Below are 25,691 nucleotides of genomic sequence, written 5' to 3'. Positions count from 1 at the left end.
AAATAATATATATATACTTCGTGAGCTAAAGTTTTCAATGTTTTAAATAGAACCACTTCCTGTATCGATCTTTCCCAAGGGGCCATGGTTTTAGCATCACTGCATTTTCTTTGGTCATTCTTAGCAATCATAAATCAACATACTTTTGAAACACGATTTACCTTTTTTTATATTTAAAAAAATCAATTTTTAATACTGTTACGAATCTCACTATGCAGGCTCTCTGCAAACTGCACCATACACCACCAACTTAAAGAACTTGACAACTCAGGGCTCCAAAGTAACGTAACACTTTAATAGTTGAATAAATAACAGCCAATACTGTACAATTGGCAACACGTACACTGTACAAATATCTCTCCGATAACACCGTACCGCCGTATCAACTCTTGCACTGGCCTCTCCATCTCGTTCCGGGCTTGCACTGGGTTCAACAGTTCAGGACTGACTTCACACACTAGGCTCGTTGTGTCGGACTCGATCGCAGACCAAGATCAAGACGCCAGTCGTCTCAACTGTACTTGATAGTACTCCGCACTGAACAGTCGTAATGCTCCGTACAGAACCACACCGTTGAACTGTGCTGTAGTCGACCGTGTTCTGAGCCCCTGTCGTGAACCTTCCGTCGTGACTGCGACACCTCCGCTCTTTATACAGGGTCCCTAATGGCCTTCTACAACCGGACGGAACATCGCTCGACTTTTCTAGCTTCGTCACATGACTACATCCCTCGTGACGATCGTGAGCTCTGTTCACGACGGGGATCCTTCCTGAAACGTCATGTTGACGTCTCGGCTGAGATAATGACATACATAACTTTTCATTTCTTCTACCAGCCTTTATTACCCTGATTTCCGACTTGATCATCATCATGTGGCCTCCTAACAATACCGGGGACCTCCGTGGCCCTGCCGTGTCTACCTTCTGCAGACCTATACCGACTTCGGCCAACGTAGTGGACGTTCACTGCAGAGGAACGTCGGACCTTGTGGCTGTGCTCCTCTTACAAGGGGATGTGGTCGGCTTACTCTGCTCAGTGTACATCAGCAAAGGTAAGAGGGATCAGAACTGGCTTTGAGAAGATAATTAGCTACTTGAGTGAAATGGGGGGGGGGGGGGGTTTCTTATAATCAAAGTAAGACGAACTTTTTTTTTGCGTCTTGCCGCTTTCTTAAATATGATTGAAAATTTCCTAGAAAAATGTTTGCTATCTCACCCCCCCCCCCAACCATCAATCAGGTAAGTGGGGATTGGTTTATTTAATGTTGCTGACGATTAGCCAGGAGATGTCTGAGTGTCTTGTAGGGGTGTATCTTAACTCATGCAATTTTGATGCAGGGATAGTCCATCACAAGAACAATTGAAGAACTAAGTCTAGACTGTTCAACAATATAAAAAGTATCAATACATAAAGGGAATCTACGAGATTTGTTAATCTCAAGTAATTCTTCATTAGTTTGAGGCGCGAGAAGCTTCTTTCACTATATTCCACATTTGCGGGTATTGCATCTTTTTTTAACGCCCGTAGGAGTGGCGTTTTCCATATTGAATGACACCCCAAAATGACAATTTTCGTCTATATATTTCAGGAGATTTGTATGAGTTTTCAAAAGATTTTAATAATTTCCGGAAATTTCCAGGTCTTTTTTGATTATTTGAAAATAAATTCCTCTATGCATTTTATTCATTCTTTACTACGTACAGAATTACTTTACGAGCCTTGCGTGTAGCAAAGTCATACAGTATATCATAATAATTCTGTTTCCTACATAAATCCCGCTCAATAGCAACAATTACCAAATGTTTCAATCTATCTTTGAGAATTGTTTTCCATATTGAATGACACCCCAAAATGACAATTATGTCTATATATTTCAGGAGATTCGCATGAGTTTTCAAAAGATTTTAATAATTTCCGGATATTTCCAGGACTTTTTCGTATATTTTGCAATTTTAGGAGATTTCCAGGACCTTCTGTTAAATCGACAGGAGGCGCGAGAAATCTGTTATTATAAGTTATAAAATGGTTTAATTTAATAATTTATACACCTACAATTAGCGCGGGTCCTATAAACGTGCAGGGCCCACTGCGGTCGCATAGGTTGCAGTGGCCTAAGGTAGGCCCTGCAAAATAGCGGCGTATGCTACGCCGCCGGTCGACTAGTAAACATCATATGTTCCAACTCTCTTCCTATCCTCGGCTTCCACCTTTTGAATCCCACTTCCATTCTATATTCAAATTCGCACCATTTTCATTCACACCATGCTGCGCTACGACCGTAACACAGAAATCACAGAGTGATCTTTCCTTTACTTCTTCTTCTCGTCCAAACTCTTGAGGGAAGAGGAGAATTATAGATATAGATATTTGAAGGGCTCTGCGATGCTTCAAGCACCGTTATTTTTTTTTTTAATCTAGTGTTAGAAATCATCTTAGGATCGAGGTTATAAATTCCGTTTCAACTTTTGTTTAATTATTTTGAGCGAAAAATGCTCTTTAAAGAAAATATACATGTACAAAATAGTTTTTTTTTTCCGATTATGGACCCCTGACCCTCAAATTTAAAGTCTGATTCTCTACCGACTATGCTATCCAAGTGGTTTAAATATAAGAGCAAATTATGTATGACATGCATTTTTTTTTTCTAAAAAGCCGACAATTTGAAAAGTAGAAGATTATACTTTGGGATGGTACGCTTGTACGTGAATGAAATGTTCCAGTATGTACAACAACAGCATGTTGAGACATGTCAGACCCAAAATGCTGTTTCAATCTCCAGTCGGGTATTTTTGTGCTCTGCAGGTAGAAACATGGCTCTCCACCAAAAAGTCAACGCCACTTCAGTGTACACGCTTTACAGCGCCGAAAACGCCGTCGATGGAAACTTGGGTCTAGACGCATTCAATGCTCAAGATTGCTACCATTCCTCTACTTCGGACAGTAGACCAACACTGACCATCGAGTTTAACAATACAGTGTATATTTTTCAATTTGTCGTTTACAATCGAAAAGGTACGTGTTTTCTCTTTTCCACCTAATCATTCAGGCACTAAGAGTTGTCATTTAAGTACTAAGAGTTGTCATTTAAGCACTAAGTGTTGTCATTTAAGCACTAAGTGTTGTCGTTTAAAAACTAAGAGTTGTCATTAAGCACTAAGTGTTGTCATTAAGCACTAAGTGTTGTCATTTAAGCACTAAGTGTTGTCATTTAAGTACTATGTGTTGTCATTTAAGCACTAAGTGTTGTCATTAAGTACTAAGTGTTGTCATTTAAGCACTAAGTGTTGTCATTTAAGCACTAAATGTTGTCATTTAAGTACTATGTGTTGTCATTTAAGCACTTAGTGTTGTCATCTAAATACTATGTGTTGTCATTTAAGTACTAACTCTTGTCATGTAAGTACTTAGTGTTGACATTAAAGTACTAATTATTTTATTTCCAGCACTAAGTTTTGTCATTTAAGTATTTAGTGTTTTCATTTTAAAAAAAAAACTAAGTGTTGTCATTTAGCTACCAAGTGTTTTCTAAATGATTAAAAACTTATCTGTGACTTTCAAAGACTTTTTTTTTTATGTTAGTGATAAAATGCTATTTCAAAATTTTCAGTTTATGTAGCTTTGTGTGACTTAGGATGTAATAAATAAATAAAAATTGAATATATATGATACTTTTTAAACACATTACTGAGTTGAGTTGCAGGAAAAAAATGATTTACAAAATTATGTCTTCGGTGATACGAATGAAAATATAAAAGGCACAACAGAGATACTTAAATGTCCTTGTCAAATTCAGAAACTGTGGTCGAAAAAAAATTAAAAACATTGTTCTAGCTTTCCATCAACATACATGGTAAAACTGGATTTAGTGAGTAACAAACTTAATAAGTAAGTGAATAATTAGACTGGATGTAGCCACTAGAGGAGACCTTCGCCTTGGTTTGGCTAATTTAAAGCTTGAAATTTCTAATATTGTCAGTCTGGTGGAGGCACAGACTTCCCATTTACTTAATTCCATTTTTATTGAATTCAGCATTAATAATATATATGTATAAAATAAAAACTACATTTCCAGTGAAACCTAAGAATAGTAGGTTCTAATATTCAATAACATAAAAACCATTCCAAGGATTTAAAGCAAGTCAATTATATATATATTTTTTTCTAATTACGCAGCTCCAGTGGGTACCCGACATTTTTTTTTTTTGGAAAAGTAAAGGAGGTCGTTGATCTAGCCACATGACACCCTCGTAAACTTTTTTCTTTACTTAATGACAATGAAACGAACATTTTTATTAAATATTTTACTTACTTGTTTTGTCTAAATCAGGGGTGGGCAACCTTTTTCTGCCGAGGGCTGCATTTAAAAAGTTTGGAACTGAGGGGCAGCATAAATAAATAAATAAATATAGAAGCAGAAACCAATGACCTTTACATCATCTGCCCTATAGACCACAGGATCTGAAAGGAAAACTTTACATTTTTTCTTTACCTAATGACAATAAAAAGAACATTTTTATTACATATTTAACTTACTTGAGTTGTCTAAATTCTAAATGTAGAAACTATTTTAATGTTCATTATAACCGTACTCAAGAGACTAGCAGGGTCCGGTGGGTCGTGTATGAAGTATCGCAGGCAAGCTTGCTTTGAAAGTATATTTGTTGTTGTTTTTTACAGTGTGTATTTTCTAACTTATTATATTGGTGCTGAAAATGTCGAAACCTCCCTTGCAAACCTTAATACTGACCCATGGATAGGAGGAGGGCGTCTCTGAGTTTGTATAAAAACATAAACTTTCTTAATAATCTTTTTTCTCCTCTTTTACAGATTTAAAAATAAGACTACGTGGTTTTAGTCTAGAAACAGTCTCATCACTTGGATTTCAACTGTGGAAATACTTTGACACCCAGCCAGATCAGCTAATTTATTATGTTGTGAACAGCAAAGACTATTTATTAGAATCCACTAAAATAGTATACCTTCGGCTAACTAACATAGCCCCGGGATCGTCTAATCCAATAATTAATATGTGTGAACTACAAGTGTTTGGAGGTAAGTAAGTGGTTCAGTGATAAAGCGCCTGGCTTCCTAGCCGAGGATCACTGGTTCCAATCCTAGATTTTTTTTTAATTTCGCGATCTTTAGGGCACCACTGAGTACCTGGATACCTGACATTAGTCAGGAAAAGCAAAGGCGGTTGTTTGTTGTGCTGGCCACATGACACCCTCGTTAACCGTGAGCCACAGAGGAAGATGACCTTTACTCATTTGTCCCATAGATCTCAGGGTCTGAAATGAGAACTTTTAAAAAGATTTTTTCTTCTACAAATCTTCTTATCAGCTTGCTAACTCTTCAACTAATCAACAAAAACCTGAACACGGATCTTGAAAACGGCTCTAATAATTTTCCTCGAAATTTAACAGTTTATCTGTGTGGAAAAAAATACTAGCTAATTGTTCAAATAAGTAAAACTTTAGCTTGGCCTTGACAGTATTTCTTTTTTTCAAAATATAATCATCTTAAAACTTAATTTGGTCTGAAGATCTATTTTTTGAAATCGTCAGTAATAGGTTCTAGTAAGTTTGTTTTTTAAATCTATCATACTTGTCACAGTTCCTCTTATCAGTTGGCTAATTCTTTATGGGTTCAAAAAACAAACAAACAAACAAAGAAAACAAGAACCTGGGTCAGTTTGTTTACACTAAATGGACCAAACGATTTTGCTAGAAATTTGAAAGTTTTTGTAGATATTTCGAAAACATATTTCTAGGTAATTGTGGAGCCAGTTACATTTGGGTCTGAAAGTACATTTTTTTGTTTCTGAAATATAATAATCTAAAAATAAAATTAATCCTTTTTTGTAGAACATGCAAGAGTTTAGAGGTTCTTACTACATGTATTTAGGCCTATTACAAAGTGTTTTTTTTTTTAAGTAGAAATAGACTTTCAGGAACATTTGGCTAAGCGTCATTAGCTTGACAAAAAGACTATTGTCGTTTAAGGTTTTACTGATGTCTTGACCTATATCACCAAACCGCTGTCATCTTTACGCTGAGACAGCATTTCTCAACCTTTTTTTAGTCCGGCGACCCCTTTTTACTATTCCTTACCATGCGACGACTCTCAACCGTAAAATAATATTCAAGTAACTGCGCTTTCGATAATGTTCTAAAAATCGTAATCATAATTTTGATATCTGATCAACTCTACCCAAGCTTTATGTTTCATTACGAAATAATTGGAAACTATTTTTTGTCTAAATTATATTACTGCTCATAATTAAATTTTAAAAAAAAATAATTTTAAGACTTTCTTCTATTTTACATTCCATTCCGCCCCCCCCCCACCACCACCACCCCATATTGTATACTTCTGTGACTATTTGAAAAGCAAGACAGAAAGAACGATAGAGTCCTACACTGATATAATACTATTGTGATAGTCCAGTGTAGACAACATCGATGCCAAGGTTGAGCTTGTGTCTGTCTTATAAGATCAGGGATTCTTTTTTTTTTTTGCAAGATCACAACGAATGTCCGTCTTCCTTATCAAGTCTACTTCTGTATTTAGACTTGAAAGGTAACAGGCTGGAGAACTATGTTAAGCAAAAATATGTTATTGGAAATGGAAGAAAAAAGTCACAAATCAGACAAAACTGGATGTGACTAAAGAAAAAAAAATATCAAGACTTGTGTAACTGGCATGAAATAGAGATCTTTTTTTTCGCTGCATCACTATTAATGAGTCCAAGAAACTATTTCTATGATGTCTTCGTAAAATCTTCAAATTTGAGCGTTTATGGACTCCTAACAAGGGTAAATGGAAATTCGGAAGATTTGAAAAGTATAAAATTTCGTCCGTAAGCATGCGCAAATGTTCTTTCACAGAAATTATCATTGTTTCCTAATAGCAAGCAGATACTATTGAAAACGTGTACACATGTATTTTTGTCCAATTTTGTCTGCTAAAGTTGGAGTGTTAATCGGTAGGATCGAATATTTTCAGACAATATGAGCCATGTGGCATTTAATCATTGCAGGGACGTTTTTCATCATTGGTGTAATTCTTGTGGCAGTGTATTCGTTACTAATACTCATCGATGAATCCTACAGTTAGTTACGATGACTTTTGGTGACTCATTTTGGAACAAATGTTGAAATTCTGACCAATAACTCTGCAACGAAATCACAAATATTTTGATAGAGATTTTAGACTTTTCCAAATAAGGGTTAAGGAGGACTGCAGTATTTCATATTGTAAAACAATTCCTCCAGTATGCAATCAGTATTTTAAAGTTATTTTGCTTGCGCAAGTCCAGAGATCACTATTTACACTAAATGTCGTTAACAATGGCACAAAAGTCTGAGACGGCTGTGAAAAACAAATAGTCGTAGATTTTATTTTGGAGTTATCATCTCCTAGACTTCCTAGAAATTCCAAAACATGAACCACATATAGCAATGTGTAGTAGTAGTTTTCTAGAAGTTTATTAAAGAGAAAAGTATCTTTAAAATCGTCTTAGATACATGGCATCATTTTCGGTAAAGCCATTATCATTGATGTTTTTTTTGCAGAGCCATATGGTCCCATTACGTATTCAGGGCCAGTTCGGTTGGGATTGATTTTGGCGTTAAGGTCTCCCATCAGTAGAATTAGGTCATGGTTGGGCGTTCCATCAAGTGTGGTTTTAAGTTGATATAAATTATCTTTGATGGTATCTTCTACATCTTCTGTAGGGGCATATACTTGGATGGTAGTGATTTTGATTTGGTTTGCTTGGACACGAACTGTAATAATGCGGTTGCTGGCTGGTTTCCTAGCATTTTGCGCTGAGTCTGCTATTTTAGACATGATAATTCCTACAACACCAATGTGTTCCGTATCGTTTTCTGAGTATATTATGAATTTGCCATATTTTTTTTAGTAGTCCACCGCATCTCGCAAATTCCAAGGATGTTCAGCCGGTAGGTGTCAAGCTCTTTTAAAAGTTAGGGCCTGTTTACCGCATTGGTTCAGGATTCTTACATTGCATGTACCAACTAGGGTCGTTTTCCTTGCATTGAAGGTTTCGCCATGTATCGGGTATCAGACGTCCTGTTGGGTTTGTTTCAACAGCGTCATCGCGGATTTGCCGCCGCTCGCCAAATGAAGGATTGTCTTTACATTCAGGGTTTCCGTTACTGTAGCGTTGAGGTTTAACAGGGTTGGGGTCACTAGCAGCAAGCTAAGCCCTCCTCTATTCTCACCCGGGATTGGGACGTTTTCTAACTTAACCTCTCTCATGCCTCTTTTTCGTTAACTGACAAAAAAAAACGGAGAGGGAAGGAGCAAAACCAAATGGGGGGGGGGGGGGGGGAGTCATCAAAAGTCCATGCCGACCAACAAAATGATTAGGTCAAACACAACCTGTCACTTTTATTTTTCATGTTATCTGCATTGAAAAATATTTTTTTACTTTGGTCGCGACCAGACCGGCATTTGCCCATTTGCCCATGTAGCCAGTCCGCCCCTGCTTGGCATGCTATAACTATATAAGATGTGTTATACGAAAACAATTATAACAAATAATCTAATGCGTTCTTTCACAGAATGTGGCGACAATACTTGGGAACTAAACTGCACTAAGCCCTGCTCCCAAAATTGCAGCATTCTCGGCTGTGATTCGCAAGGTGTGTGTTATAATTGTAAAGACAACAAGTACGGTCGTAATTGCGACTTAGGTAATTTATTTACATGAAATACACAATTTACTTTATTTATTTAGAAACATTAATTTTAATACGTTTGATATACATTTACAAATCAAATAGCTAATGATTACTGTAAAACGTTCTATTGTGAGTATATATATATTGATTTTAAAAACAAATCGTTTTATTTGGGTTGACAGGTAAACTGTAAAAGCTTTTGGCACATGACATCTTAGATCGCAAGATGAGTAATGGATAGTTTATAATATATATATATTTATATGTAGATAGATAGATAGATAATTCTTGGTCCTGACCACTCACTCATAATAATTACGATCACTAATTCTCCCACTTGCCATGGACGATACAATACGAACATTTAATCTTGCATCTCTTTACCTTGTTTCTATGAAATCTTGGCCATTTTAAATCGAAACCGCAACGGTTAAATTTACCAAATAAAGATGTTTTATTCGCGATTTCTACCATACCAACTATGTATTTGAAAGCCGACATTTTCATATCTTAAGTAAAAAAAACAAACAATAATACCTTCCTCTTAATAACTTATTAATCTTTTTTTTTTTGGTGCGTAATTTTCTTCAGTTACATTTTTTTTTTAATTTATGTACTTTTCTTCACAGATCTAGATGTTTAATGAAGTTCTCATCTATGTTAAGCTATTGTATGTGAGAGATTATACTTCGATCATTAGGATTATCAAATATGCCTTTACCTGTCACTTCATCCCCGCTCACCTTCATCCCCTGGTAATTTCACCCCCATTCATTTCATCCCCTGTCATTTCATCCCCTGGTCATTTCATCTCCTGTCATTTCATCCCCTGTCATTTCATCCCCTGGTCATTTCATCCCCTGGTCATTTCCTCCCTTGTCATTTCATCCCCTGGTCATTTCCTCCCTGGTCATTTTATCCCCTGTCATTTCATCCCCTGTCATTTCATTCCATGCCATTCCATCACTGGTCATTCCATCCCCTGTCATTTCATCCCCTGTCATTTCATCCCCTGTCATTTCATCCCCTGTCATTTCATTCCCTGGCATTACATCCCCTGTCATTTCATCCCCTGTCATTTCATTCCCTGGCATTACATCCCCTGTCATTTCATCCCCAGGCATTTCATCCCCTGGCATTACATCCCCTTTCATTTCATCCCCTGTTATTTCATCCCCTGTCATTTCATCCCCGGTCATTCCATCCCCTGTCATTTCATCCCCTGTCATTTCATCCCCTGTCATTTCATCCCCTGTCATTTCATTCCCTGGCATTACATCCCCTGTTATTTCATCCCCTGTCATTACATCCCCTGTCATTTCATCCCCTGGCATTTCATCCCCTGTCATTACATCCCCTTTCATTTCATCCCCTGTTATTTCATCCCCTGTCATTTCATCCCCTGTCATTTCATCCCCTGTCATTTCATCCCCTGTCATTTCATCCCCTGTCATTTCATCCCCTGTCATTTCATTCCCTGGCATTACATCCCCTGTCATTTCATCCCCTGTTATTTCATCCCCTGTCATTACATCCCCTGTCATTTCATCCCCTGGCATTTCATCCCCTGTCATTACATCCCCTTTCATTTCATCCCCTGTTATTTCATCCCCTGTCATTTCATCCCCTGTCATTTCATCCCCTGTCATTTCATCCCCTGTCATTTCATTCCCTGGCATTACATCCCCTGTCATTTCATCCCCTGTCATTTCATCCCCTGTCATTACATCCCCTGGCATTTCATCCCCTGTCATTACATCCCCTTTCATTTCATCCCCTGTTATTTCATCCCCTGTCATTTCATCCCCGGTCATTTCATCCCCTGTCATTTCATCCCAGGTCATTTCATCCCCTGTCATTTCATCCCCGGTCATTTCATCCCCTGTCATTTTTTCCTCGGTCATTTCATCCCCTGTCATTACATCCCCTGTCATTTCATCCCCTGTCATTTCATCCCCTGTCATTTCATCCCCTGTCATTTCATTGCTGTTGCAGTGGCCTAAGGCCCTACCTCTCTAGATGTAGATCTATGACTGAGACGATAACAGCAAAATGTGTAAATAGTGAAACTGTCCCGCGGGAAAGGGGGGGGGGGCGCTTCATTTGTAAATATTGTCTATAAATGGGGAGGTGGGCATAGAGCTGGGAGAATGGAAGAAGTTCACTACTAGGACTGAGTAGTTTTTGTGCGTACGCTATAGTAGGGAGGGGGGGGGGTTGCGGGCCCATCGTTTATAGCAAGCAAGAGAACATAACAATAAAAAGAAAAGGATGTAGAGTTTTAGGGTTAGGAATTTGTGTTGGGGATTGTTGAGCGTTGTAATGCTTGCCGTTTTATTGATGGGCTTAAAAGTGTTCTGGAGAAAATAAACATGTATACCAACTAATTAAACCAAATTATATTATCTAGTATATATATATATATATATATATATATATATATATATATATATATATATATATATATATATCTATTGTAGCACGATTAGGGATAAACCTTTTCTTGGATTTTTTAAGTCACGTCATTGTCACTAAGTCCAATTTTTCCTATTTCCCAAACAATTAATTAATTTCTTATCGTGCCATAACAACTCTCCCAGTTGGTGAGCAGCTCCAAGGAACACCTTAACATCTACCAGTGGAGCACTACCACACTCCCCAAGGAGACTAAACCCATCAGTATAGCTAATCAAACACGTTTCTAAATTATTTAATATACCTACACTAGACGTCGTGTGGCTCATCAGACCAATGCACACATCACCCCTACACACATTCACGTGCACCTGTTGACCAGGGTCTTGCCCCTCTTGCTAGCCTTGGCCACGCCTCAACTGGCCGTGATGTCCGAGTGACAAAACACTTGGCTTCCAAAGAAAGGTTGGGTTTTTTTTTAATGAAGATTGGAATTTATTCGTGATTTTTAGGACGCCACTGACTCCAGCCAAATCTCATGAGCACCTGACATAAGTAAAGGCGGTTAGTCCTTGTGGTGACCACATAAAAGATTTATAGAAACAGAAGAGCTTTATATCATCTGCCCAAAGAGACTAAAAAGTCTGAAAGGGCTAATCTCACTTTTTTTTTTACATTATCACCTTTTCAGTAAGAGCTCAATCTCAAATTTCAACTCCCTCGGCAGCCATTCAAGCCCATGTCATTCGTCATCCCCATGAAGTTTGATTGATTAACTCTTTCTCTCCTAATTGACGATGCCAACGTTGATTTGAGCCCTATTAAACTGATTTGATTTTGGATTTATAAACTTTAATTTGTGTTGTGTAAAAAGAGCTTAATAATTCAATACCAAATATAACATTTTTCCGATAGCAAACAAAAAGTTGTTGGAGTTAAATCATAACAGGAGAGTGAAATACAAATGAGCTAAATATCGAAACGAGGAAAATAATTACGGAGAGAAAGAGTTAATTTTGTTCCGAAAAGTGAACTATGTGTTACTTTCATTCCAAACCACAGATTGCTCCGCTGGATGCACCTCGAGGTCTTATGGATCTTGTCACCGTGTTAGTGGATATTGCTATAATAACTGTCCAGAAAAATGGTACGGCCCGAAATGCGACAAAGGTAAACGATACCGACATAATTGATTTGCCATTTACAGGTTCAAACGTCTCTTGGTCATTTTGTAGCTCAAGACGACTTTATGGTTTGACCATCTGACTGTCTGGCACACGCACGTGATGGACAGAGGAGAAAGGAACAACCAAAAGGAACAAAGAGACACCAAAGAAAGGAGCGAGAATGAAAGAGAGAGAGAGAGAGAGAGACAGAGTGGGAGAGAGATAGAAAGAAAGTGAAATAAAATAAAAAAGGGTTATTGAGATGAATAAAGTCATTTGGAAAGAAAAAAAAACAAAGATAAAAAGAAACAAAGATGATCTAGAAAAAAAAGTTCAAAGACTCAACATCAAAGATTTACAGCTGCAGATAAGTTAAGGTTATTTTTTGTTCATTGTTTGTCTTTTCTTTGATCGTTTTAAAGCTGATGAAGGCCTCGTGGCCCAAACGTCATTAGTTTTACTTGGTCCGGCAGGATTAATTATATGCATGTTTATTGTGTTTTCTAGAAAATAAAGCACAAAGGAAAAATAGAACTATAAGGAAAGGTATAAACAAAGAAAGATGTAGTGAATTTAGAACAGATTGATATGTTTTATATTGTACTTTTTAACAGCTTGTTATATTTCTTTTTTTATTCTTCTGAAAATACATATAAATCCAAAAAACAAAATGTCATTATGTCATCATAGACCAGTGTTTCTTAAACTGTGTACCGCTAAACCCTAGTGCTCCGCGAGACCTTAATGTGTATACCACGAACTGCTGGAATAATTAACTAGTAGGCCAGCGCGTACATTAATCTCTCTAAAAAAAAAAAGGCAAAATGTTCCGCTACATACTCAGATAGTGCGAGCTGTTACGTTACGGTAAAGTTTGGGAACCATTGTCATAGACAAATACGTTGTCATATTTTTTTTTGTCTTTTTTTATGCTGGAATTTGATGAGATTAGTATGAATGAACTTTCCGTTTTTTTTGTTTTTTTTTGTTTTTTTTTTACAACACTTCTATATTTACTCCACATGGAGAGCGAACATAAAGGAAGGGTCACGTTACGTCTAGTATTGCAGATTCATCCATAAACAGCAGTAGTAGAAGGGTTAAAGTTGTCCGCAGCTATGTATCTAGGATTATCCTCTTTTAGTCAAACAAGAAATAGCAACGAGAGCATACTGGTTCCCGGTCACTTCATCCCCGGTCATTTCATCCCCGGTCATTTCATTCCGGTCACTTCATCCCCAGTAGCTTCAGTGACCAGGGGATGAATTGACCAGGGAATAAAATGACCGGTGAGGAAGTGACCGGGGATGAAATGACCGGGGATAAAGTGACCGGGGATGAAGTGACCGGGGATGAAATGACAGGGGATGAAGTGACCGGTCACCTCCCTTTCTAGGATCAAATTGAAATGTCGCACAATAGGTAAGGTTTTAATCGATTTAAAAAAATATTAATTTATCAATTATGTCTAATTAATTAATATCGTTTTAGATAGAAAATGGGACATAAAACCTTATAACTTTCAAATATATTACAGTAAATATACGGCAGTTTCCTTTAACGCGCGGTGGCTGATCGGTAAAGCGCTTGGCTTCCGAACCTGGGTTCCCGGGCTCGAATCCTGGTGAAGACTGGGATTTTTTAATTCGGGATCTTTGGGCAGCTCTGAGTCCACTCAGCTCTAATGGGTACCTGACATTGTTTGGGGGAAAGTAAAAGCGGTTGATCGTTGTGCTGGCCACATGACACCATCATTAACCGTAGGCCACAGAAACAGATGACCTTTAAAGACCATTAAGTCTGAAAGCGGAACTTGACATTTCTCTCGACGTAATCTAAACTTTGATTACAACAAGAATGTGTGCTATGTTTCTCTCTGCAGCTTGCCCGGTGAATTGCTTATTGAACGAATGCAACAGAACCACAGGATATTGTTCAACTAATTGTAAAAATGGCTTCTATTCCAAAGACTGCTCTATGAGTAAGTTGTTGTGTTGTTTTTTTTAATAGGATGAATGTACATATCATAAACCTCATTTTCATAGACAGTCTCCTAGGCATAGCAAAGAATTCGCCATCATTTTGTACCGGGGGGAGGGGGGGGGGGGCTTGACATCATTTGGGGGCCCCTGTATTTTGCGTAATATTTTATATTTAATGTTAAAAAAAACTCAGTCTAATAAGGAAACGAGTACATTTTATCCTTCTGTATATTTACACTAGCCGGATATGGCCCGTGGCCTGCAGCCCGTAGTTTATTACTGATCTACTGGATTGAAATTAGATCTATATCAAATATGGAAATATTTGCCACAAAAATAAAAGTAGAGTATGTTACAAATTTAATTTCTAAACGGCGCTGTGATAGAAAATAATTAAAAGAGAGATAATCTTTTAATTTCACTACTTTCTAATCCTATCAAGAATATTCTGAAAGCTAAAAAAGGAAATCGATTTTATTTTATTTTGTGACACATAGACACTATATACGTTATGTTGTGTCCGACTAAATAACAGGTGAAGTGGTCCCTTGACTTTTGTGTGTCCGACTAAATAACAGGTGAAGTGGTCCCTTGACTTTTGTGTGTCCGACTAAATAACAGGTGAAGTGGTCCCTTGACTTTTGTAGGTCCGACTAAATAACAGGTGAAGTGGTCCCTTGACTTTTGTGGGTCCGACTAATTAACAGGTAAAGTGGTCCCTTGACTTTCGTGGGTCCGACTAATTAACAGGTAAAGTGGTCCCTTGACTTTCGTGGGTCAGAGTAATTAACAGGTGAAGTGGTCCCATGACTTATGTGGGTGGGTCCGACTAATTAACAGGTAGAGTGGTCCCTTGACTTTCGTGGGTCGACTAATTAACGGGTGATGTGGTCTCTTGACTTTCGTGGGTCCGACTAATTAACAGGTGATGTGGTCCCTTGACTTTCGTGGGTCCGACTAAATAACAGGTGAAGTGGTCCCTTGACTTTAGTGGGTCCAACTAAAAAATGTTTATTGAAAAAAAAACTGGGTTTTTTCGAACACAACCGGTTTTCCCAGAAAACATTTTTTTTGGGAACACATGGAAGAGTAACAGGAACTTCCAGGAAAAATTAAAGCTGTATTCTTAGCTAGGGACCTCGCAATCACATTATGATAGTCAAAGTTGGATACTGAACGCTGAGATTGAAAGAAGAATTTAAGCTTTTAAGATAACAGGAAAAGTAGACAAATGAGTTTGTACTGTTATAAGTTAACACTCTGGCAGGCAAAAAGAAGAAACTTCTCAATACTGTGAAAATACGAAAGGTGAGCTTATTTTGGTCATATTGGAAGACATGACTCTTTCTCTGAAGTCATTCTTCAAGGTACAGTGAAGGTGGCACTATGAAAGGGTCGTCCGAAGAAAATCTGGCTGGACAATGTAAAAGAATGGACCGGCCACGTGATGATGAGATGATTTGACGGTGTTTTCCCGCGAGTTTTTCTACAGACGCACGATGTATGTGTATAGCTTTGTGAAAAACAACTGAATACGTTATCAAAGCGCAGAAAGCGGTCCATACTTATCCCCATCAAAAATGGTGACTCTGGAAAATGAGAGTCTTTAAATAAGTCTTCTTATAAAATTCTAATTTTCTTGTTATGTTACTACTCTACCGAGGCGCCCTGACCGCACTTCCCCGTGGTGGAGGCTGTCCAAGCCTGAGCAAGCTAATATAGCACAGTGCAGGACCAGCCATTGTCCTGTTGACTCATATTTCTAACGGCTATGGCCAAATTTTGATTCACGGTGCCCTCGCTGCGGGGAAATAGAGGAAACCGTGCCTCATATTCTGTTTGACTGCCCCAGACTTGCTGATCTCCGCCTCGACAGGTCTGGGAAACCAAAAATTCTCGACCTGTATGGTGACATGTATGCACTACGCAAGACAGTAGGGTTTCTGTCCAAGGCTTTTGCAAGAGAGGATTTGAGCCTCTCAAGCCCTCACTCAAATGGAGTTTGATGATGATGATGATAAAATTCTAATTTTCTTGTTATGTTTCTACTCTTTCCGGAGGGGAGGGTATTAAGTCTGGTTACAATCGCTACAAGGGCGAAGAAGGTTAAATGTCATTTTGGGTGTTGCATGATATTCGAATGTTCCCTTAAGAAGACCAAGTACAATCGGCATTGTTCTTTTGGCTCTCGTGTTTATGTTTGTAATGTTATCACAGCGCCTTGAGACATTTCGTTTGTTAACAGCGCTTTATAAATGAAATTATTATTATTATTATTATTAATAGGCATGCAAATCTTGCAACGGTCTAACAGATTAAGGGATAGATAAAGATAAAGGTAATATTTGCACAGAATGTGAACAAATAAGTACATGTTCTGGTTTCATTACATCAATGGTTTTTTTTTTACAAATATTTTAGAATGTCCTGCTCAGTGTAATCTGTATTGCGAAAAGAATACCGGAAATTGCACTGGAGGTTGCAATCTAGGCTACTACGGTACCAGGTGCCAATTCAGTAAGTCGATAACTACACCAGATTGCATAAGTAATAAACTATTTACAGTGTATGTGTGTGTAAGAGAGAGAGAGAAAGAGAGTGTGTGTGTGTGTGTACGGATTGGATAAACACTTTGTGATGTAATGACGAGTAAGACCTTATACATAATTGTAGGTGGTTGGTGGTAAACGGAACTGCGTGCCTAGATTTTAATGGCAAGGCTGAAGATAAAGTGACTATAGTATATACTCCTTGGTCATTCCTTTGACTTTCCAGCTTAGTAATGATGTGATCCAAAAGGAATACAAACTATTAGGCATCAATTTAGTTGGCATAATCTATCGAAAGGAATAGTATACTTCATGGGCGTAGCCAGGATTTTTTTTCAAGGGGGGGGGGGGGTTTGCTTTGTTTTCCTCCCCCCCCCCAGGCAATAAAATATAATAATAATGTAATATTTAACCCCCCCCCCCCCAATATAAAACAAAGAAATAATGCAAATGAAAATCCGCAAATTCCAAGATAATAGCCAAGGGAGATTTTGATTTTCAAACTATCTCCGAATTTTTTTTACGATAAAACCCCCTCTTCAATATAAAATTAAAGCATACATCAGTCACCAGATGGTGGTTTAAAACCGCGAGGTTTGAACAGAAAAACCACCTCTACAATAAAAAAAGCAAATAACACTCAAAAAAAGGAGGGGTTTTGAGTTTAAACCCCCCTCCTCCAGAGGGCTTTAAATTATAACCCCATCCAGTGGGTTTTGAGTTAACCCCCCCCCCCCCAAATCCAGCGGGCTTTGAAGCTAAAAACCACTTCTTCAATGAAAAAAAAAAAAGCAAATAACACACTCAAAATTATATGAGCGTACCCAAGGGGGTTGAGTTTAAAACCCCTCCAGATGGTATTGAGTTGGGACACCACACAAGATCTGTCATCCTTCTTTCTTTATTCTTCTCTGTCATTTACCTTTGATAGAATTTTATTCTGATATTCTTTCTGAAAATATTGAAACCTGCCTTTTTACCTGCCTGGGTGGACCACTTCAGAGGGGGGGGGGGGCGATTTTGAGTTTGTGTTTCCACACAATCTCTCTTTGTACCCTTGCTTTTAAAGTAAAAAATATATTCAAAATATAAAATATTTTAATAAACCTGGTGGTGACGATGATGGGCGAAGTGGTGTGTGTAGACAGCCGACGCAAACGAGTTACGACGGTAACGAGCCAAGACAGTTCGGGAAGGATCTGTGTTGTGAGTAGAGCTCAGGAGCGTCACATGGGCTGTGGTCATGTCATTTGCCAGAAGTGTCGAGCGATGTTCCGTCCGGTTCTAGAAGGCCCGTAGGGACCCTATATAAGAACGAAGGTGTTCAGAGTCAAGTCACCTCACGTAACGTCAAAACTTTACAAGTACGAGTCGAAGTCGGAGTCAAGAACCAGTCTAGGGAAAGTCGGTACGGAACATAGAATCACGTGCAAGTCTAGGAAGAGGCGGAGAGTTGATACAGCGTTACAGAGTTGATACAGCGTTACAGAGTTGATAAGTCGGAGTATGAGGCTTTTGTACAGTCAGTGTTATGTTGTTGTCAATTGTACGGTATTGGCTGTGATTTATTGAACATTAAACCATTACGATTTTTTTTAGCGCTGAGTTGCCAAGTTCTTTTTAAGTTGGTGGTGTCGTGCTGTGCAGTTTGCAGAGAGCCTGGATATTGAAATTTGTTACAATATCTTAAAAATTAAACATATTGTGCGCGTCAATTAACCAAAAGCAGGCCTACTACAAGAGGTCTCGCTTAACATGAAGATATACACCAGATTAAGTTTTACTAAGGCTACTTGTACCTTGATTGTCAGTCACAATTGGGTATCGTCCCTAGCCCCACGTTACGTTATTTTACTTAATTAGACCTGCCTTGACATGCGCCTTTTTTTTCTATTATATATATATATATAGATAAACACACCATAACGATCCGGAAATAGTCCGCGGGCCGTAGGCTAGGCGTCACTAAACCAGCTGAAATATTTGTAAAGATTTCTTTTAAAACGGAGAGATGTTGCTTTCTTCATATTTAGATTGCACAACGCCAAACTGCAAAGTTCCAGGTTCATGTGGTCAAGAAGATGGGACTTGTGATGAAGGTTGTAAAACAGGGTATTACCTAGAATATTGTTTTGGAAGTAAGTATTTGACTATCTCCTATCCATAATGGAGTCTCGGTGGCTGAGTAGTAAAGCAGTATTTGCCTTTTATTCAGCCCAGCTCTAATGGGTGCCTAACATTAGAAAAGTAAAGGTTGTTGGTCAATATGCTAGCCACATGACACCCTCGTTAACCATAGGCCACATCATCTGACATATACCGCAAGGTCTGAAAGGGGAACTTTTATCTCACTCACTCTCTTTCTCTCTTTCTCTCTCTCTCTCTCTCTCTCTCACTCTCTCTCTCTCTCTTTATATATAAGATTTCCATTTTGAGTTTATAAGAAGTATTATCTCCGACATCACGATATTGTTTGAGAATTCTTAAGTTAATAGATAAGGTCCATGCCACTGATACACTAAAAACGCATTGCCACCTGAAGGCAATCTCTTCGTATCATCAACTACATATCGTTGTCATTTGGCACATATATTGTCACACACACGCATATATATACATATATATATATATATATATATATACATATATATATATATATATATATAGAGAGAGAGAGAGAGAGAGAGAGAGAAAGAGAGAGAGAGAGAGAGAACAAATCAGGGATGTTCTGAGTTGTGAATATGACTCAGACGAATCACGTCCATTACCGTCATGTGATCAACTAGAAAAGACAGGCGACGTCCCGTCCAGATCTGGAAGGCCGTTAGGGACCCTACATAAAGCAAATGTATCAGATTCGGGGCAGTCACAACTTACCGATGTACGATGCAGTATGTTAGGGCAGAGTTCAACAAGTGACAGTGAAGCCTGTTGAGTTTTTGCTAAAACAGTAAAGAGTTGATAAGGCGGTTCAGATTTCCAGGTCAGAACATTTGTACAGTCAGTGTTGCATGTTGCCAATTGTAAAAGTATTGGCTGTGATATATTGGACATTAAACTGTTGGTTATTTTTCTACCCTGAGTTGTCAATTTCTTTAAGATGGTGGTGTCGTGTGGAGCAATACGCAGAGAGCCTGAATAGTGAGAATCGTTACAGTACATTTAGGGCTGCATTGGTAGTACTTTTTGATATCCGGCCGAGTCGGATACCTTCATGTCTTGCAAATAATTCGTGTAACTGAACACTTCGCAAAACGTATAAATAACACACTAATGATACTAATGTTACTAATGATACTAATGATACTATATTCATATTAAATGTGTTAAAACTTTTATTTACATTGTTTTCTTAAGCTCTATTACTGAGTGATCAATTAAAGATGAACAGCATTTATTTACACCTAGGCACACTAATCCATCCATGTAAACTATGAGGGTGTATGTGTATGTATGAGACTACCAAGTGAAAACTGTGTGTGAAATGGTCGAGGTAGTATATATCAATGTATATTTAACTACTGCCAATCACTTAAAGGTAATGTGCAGTCTGGGTTGTATAGTGGGTAGATGTCTGTGTTAATGTATTTTAGATCATAACCGGTCATAGGGCTTTTATTTTTAGACCACGGACCGCTTGTACCTCTGGCGTCTAGGGCTTGATACTGACTGTCAGTTTATAGTTTGAATCTTCGTATAAAATACACACATTACAGACAAATATTATTAAGTTGTAAAATATGTATCTATTAACTATGTTGTTGTTGTTGTTGTTTGCATTAGAGACGTCTGATTTGGAGGCTTTATATTCATTGCAAATTATTTAATTTAAAATGTTTTCAATTTTTAGGATGTCCCGAAAACTGTGCTAATGGATGTAATAAAATAAATGGAAGTTGCACTGGCGCATGCAAACATAACTATTATGGTCAGAACTGCACATTAGGTATGTGGTAGCTGTGACGAGATGTTCTAGTGATTAATTTTGGCTCGTTTGTAGGGGTAAATGAATTTAATGTATCCCGTTCACATATACAAGATATTTGAACAGGCACACCGCAACTAACAGTAAAAACAGACCAGTCTATTGAATGTATAATTTAAAATGATTTAATGAATATAAATTTACAAAACATAACTGATGAAAAGGAAATTAAACGTAGAAATAAAAAATGCATAAATGTATACACTAATTTCACACCATAAATTGCTAATTAATGAGTGAATGATAGAGTGTTCCTGCTATTGAACAAGTGAATGATAGAGTGTTCCTGCTATTTAACAAGTGAATGATAGAGTGTTCCTGCTAATTAATGAGTGCATGATAGAGTGTTCCTGCTATTTAACAAGTGAATGAAAGAGTGTTCCTGCTAATTAATGAGTGAATGAAAGAGTGTTCCTGCTAATTAATGAGTGAATGATAGAGTGTTCCTGATATTTAACAAGTGAATGATAGAGTGTTCCTGCTATTTAACAAGTGAATGATAGAGTGTTCCTGCTATTTAACAAGTAAATGATAGAGTGTTCCTGCTAATTAATGAGTGAATGAAAGAGTGTTCCTGCTAATTAATGAGTGAATGATAGAGTGTTCCTGCTATTTAACAAGTGAATGATAACGTTTTCCTGCTAATTAATGAGTGAATGATAGAGTGTTCCTGCTATTTAACAAGTGAATGATATAGTGTTCCTGCTAATTAACAAGTGAATGATAGAGTGTTCCTGCTAATTAATGAGTGAATGATAGAGTGTTCCTATCGTCTTGTCAAAGTATTTGTTAGCTGTTAGCACATCTGGTGGTCGTATGACTGGCACTCACTGACACGTCGGTTCGGGATGTCTTCTGTGCTATAGGCAATCTGGCGCTAGAGTTAGGCCGCTGCCTGTTTAGCAGTAGAGAGGGTTGGTGCTGCAGACTAAGTTTGTAGGAGTTATCGTAGAACAATCTCTCAGCTGCGGTCTCTAGCTCGTAGATGGCCGTGCTAACTCACACCAGTTTATTTTCTGTAGCGAAGGTTGCTCTCAACTGTCAGCAGTGGGCAAGTAGCTATTGGCTATTGGGCAGTGGACAGCTTGGGCCAGATACTGGGCAGATGATACTGGGCAGGAGGCGTTGTGGACACTAGGCAATTGTCTATGGGTAGACAATGCCTTTTTGCTGACAGGTGTGTAATGGGGTTATTGGGTTATCTCCGGCCAAAGCGTTGCTTGGAGATCTGGCATATGTAGGCTACTACAGGTCAACGTTGATAAAGCGTTACCAGCTACCAGTTACAGCAACCAGGCTGGGGATAGGATAGATGATTAGGAACCTCCTATAGGCATAGAACAGGGAATTCTCATACGCCTTGCAATCATTTCAGATCCAGGTTTTGGTATCAGTCCCAATAAGGCATCTAAAACAATTAGCTTGAAATCTAAAAGTACACATAGCTTAATAATAAACAAAATATAAAGGAGTTAACCACAATAAATTTCATACAATGTAGGATGATACTAGTCAACATTCATCCATTGAATATGATAATGTCGATAAGTAATCAGTTATAGTAAAATGGGGGAATGAGTATAGTACACTAGAGGGTAAGATGAGAATAAAATGCTTAGGATCGAGTTACAGTGATAAGGGATTGATATGAATAACCATATTCATCCAAGGAACCATAAGTTCTCAAGGGTGTGAGACATAGTATTAGTTACGATGAATACAATGGACACGTAAAGCAATTAATTTCACATGCCTTCTCTGAGTTTAGAGCACTCTGAACTAAGCTCTTGGATAGCACTTGGATCAGCGATTCTCAACCTTTTTTGTTCCGCAACCCCCTGATATAATTTTCCCCACTAGGCGGCGACCCCCAAACGTAAATTCGTGTGCTCATAATTAAATTTAAAAAAAAGGGGGTTATTATTCAGACTTGCATTGATTTACTTGCATTGATTTACTTACTTCTATTGCGTATTCACAGCATACATTCTTAAGTGACAATTTGACAAATATGGTGAAGTATGGATAACAATCTTTGATACAGTAAAATACATTGTTACAGAAATAGTCTTTCGTCAGTATTTACAAACACGCCAATGATAGTGCGAAGGCTGAGTTTTATTTCTGTTCCACCAGATCAGGAATCTAGTAGCACAACGAATGTTCTTTAGAGCTCTTTTGACCAACGTTTTTGGATAATCAGCCTGAATGGTCCTTCTTATGAGATGGGACGATTGTACTTAATTTAATAATTTGATGTATTCCTAATTGGTGACTTTTTTTACTTGATTAATATTCAAATACGGATTATTGAGTACAATGTAATAAAAACGAATTTGAATTTTCGATACTTTAAAAAAAAAATTAATTGGATCGACTAAGCAAGTATCTTTTTAAGCACGTCGTGCCCATGGGGCCTGACCCGAAGTTTGAGAGGGAAAAAAAAGTAGTTTCCTTTTCAGACCTTACGATCATGTCAAAGTCATCTGTTTCTATGAGCGTCCCGAGACATGACGTTAAACTGCGCTCCTCTTTCCTTAGCACTTTTGGAGCTCAAAAGTGCCCTACTTCTTTTCTATCATTGTGTCTGCCTCCTCTTTTCCTAAGTCTGCCTTCATTGATCATCACACTGTCTCCTTAACTTTAAATTCTCACTACGTCCTAGACCAGTCCGTTTGCCGTGGACTGCGACGGGTAAGGGGGGATAAAGAGATCCTGGTGTTTGAGTGGTGGCTATCTGAGGATAAACCACAACAACACAATACTTTGGCTCCAAGTTCCCCTAGACCTGAGACCCAGATGGCCCGCTCTGGGTCAACCGGCTGGTCATGCCGAGCTACCAGCATAGGTCGTCGACCTATGCTGGAGGGCGGTGGCTGGAGGGTCAATCAGGGAGCTGCTGTATCGGACACATGTCCGATGTAGCAGCTGACTGAGTATAGCACCTGAGTAGCCCTGGCGGGCTCATTCTGGACATCCGAATGGCCCGTCCCCTTGTTGGACTCGATGGCGGGTGGGGAGCACAGGTGCCGAATTAACCAAAATATATATGGACAAAAAAACACACACAAAACTACTTGCCCCAGACCTATGTCTGGGCAAGAAACGTCGAATTGACGATAAAAAAGAGGAGGTCCCAAAAAGCTGTGCCACCTGGCCATAATTTCTGGTGGTTAGGTGCACAGAGGAGGGTAAAAGCCTGACAAAGTTGAGCCCTTTTATTATCTATAAGGGACTCAAGTCAGTAGTGGGAGAGCCCAAGAGTGTGTCTAAGCTACACAAATCAATGGAACTCCTTGTAGAAGTAGACAGCAAGACACACTCTGATGGGCTTTTAAGATGCAGAAGACTCTGTGATCTCCAAGTGGAAGTCATGCCACACAAGAGTCTGAACACCAGCAGAGGTGTAATCAGCTCTAGGGACCTACTGGAATGTTCCGAGAAGGAAATAGTGGAGGGCATTGAAGGAGTCACCCATGCCCGGCGCATTACCAGGCGCAGGGAGGGTGAGGAGGTCAAAACCGCCACTATTATCCTCATATTCGGAACTAGGACACCGCCAGAGTATGTGAAGGCAGGATACCTACGAGTTCCAGTGAGGCCCTACATACCTAACCCCATGAGGTGCTTCAAGTGCCAGGGTTATGGACACGGAGCGGCAGTCTGCAAGAGGAACACTGTGTGTGCCAGATGTGCTAGAGAGGGTCATGAGGACAAGGGCTGCACAGCCCAGTTCAAATGCCCAAACTGTCAAGCTGGCTACTCAGCCTACTCCAAGGACTGCCCTGTGTGGAAACAGGAGGTTGCCGTGCAGGAGTACAAGGCAAGAAACGGATGTACCTTTAGCCAGGCGAAATCGGCTGTACTGGCCCTACCCAAGGGCCAATTCGGCTTGACAAAGACCTACGCCCAGGCTGTTGCTAAGAAAGGAAGATCCATAGCCACACAGACGGACACATTGACCCCACCACCCCCTCCTCCTCCTCCAACTCAGAAGAAAACACCGCCAAAGAACACACCTCTGAAGAAACAAGAAAGCCCTGTTGTCATGCTAAAGAACAGGTTCTCTGTGCTCGCTGATGAGAGCATGGAGACTGAGCAGCATGTCAAAACCAAAACTCCGAGAGAACCCGGAGACATCATGTCTGACACAGGTTCTCCTCAGAGAACCCAGCCAGACACCCCAACCTCTACCGAGCTAGAGGTTGACCAACTCCCTAAGGGGAGAAATCAAAGCTGAGAGGATGCCCGAGGTGAGAGAGGAGGAAATAACCTCCGCTCTAACCAGAGGGATCTCCCCTCTCCAGAGAGAAAGACTTCCCCCAAAAAGGGGGTTGTCCTCCTCTCCATCCAAACCCAAGAATAAAAATACCAAGGTCACTGGAATAAAGGGAAACCCCTCCGGGGGCCTCCCAAGGCCAAATAGCTCCAAGTAGGTCATCTAGAATAAGCAATGGATTCCAGAATTGTACAGTGGAATTGTAGAGGCCTCAAGGCCAATTTCGAGGAAATGCAGCTACTGATGGACTCTGAGACTCCTGTAGCTGTCTGCTTACAGGAAACATTTCTGAAAGATTGCATCAGCTTCCGAAGCTACCGTGCTTACACCAAGAATGTTGAGGATGCAGAGAGAGCATCAGGTGGAGTCTGTATCCTTGTGAAGGATAGCATCCCCCATGAGAGGGTAGAACTACAGACCACACTACAGGCAGTAGCAGCTAGGATAACCCTTCACAAGGTTATCACTTGCTGCAGCCTGTATCTACCACCAGGCGCTCCATTAAACCGAACAGACATGGAGGACCTATTGAAACAACTCCCCCGGCCTTATTTAATCCTTGGGGATTTCAATGCCCATAACACCATGTGGGGATCCAACAATACC

General features: G+C 39.1%; 1 protein-coding gene across 1 annotated transcript in view; it reads left to right on the top strand.

Moving 5' to 3' along the window:
• Window positions 1-25,691, top strand: part of LOC106057245 (multiple epidermal growth factor-like domains protein 6) — a 68,149-nt gene that overhangs the window by 9,971 nt on the left and 32,487 nt on the right. The window contains exons 5-13 of the mRNA XM_056014717.1: window positions 837-1,052; window positions 2,804-3,013; window positions 4,829-5,053; window positions 8,590-8,721; window positions 12,187-12,294; window positions 14,173-14,271; window positions 16,694-16,789; window positions 18,855-18,959; window positions 20,672-20,767. Coding sequence (XP_055870692.1) covers window positions 837-1,052; window positions 2,804-3,013; window positions 4,829-5,053; window positions 8,590-8,721; window positions 12,187-12,294; window positions 14,173-14,271; window positions 16,694-16,789; window positions 18,855-18,959; window positions 20,672-20,767 — 1,287 coding nt within the window. The remainder of the gene's footprint in view (window positions 1-836; window positions 1,053-2,803; window positions 3,014-4,828; window positions 5,054-8,589; window positions 8,722-12,186; window positions 12,295-14,172; window positions 14,272-16,693; window positions 16,790-18,854; window positions 18,960-20,671; window positions 20,768-25,691) is intronic.

This window comes from Biomphalaria glabrata, chromosome 16, assembly GCF_947242115.1.
Source record: "Biomphalaria glabrata chromosome 16, xgBioGlab47.1, whole genome shotgun sequence".
Taxonomy (NCBI): Eukaryota; Metazoa; Mollusca; class Gastropoda; family Planorbidae; genus Biomphalaria; species Biomphalaria glabrata.
The sequence above is the reverse complement of the archived record's forward strand: the minus strand, read 5'-3'. Positions and strand labels throughout refer to the sequence as shown.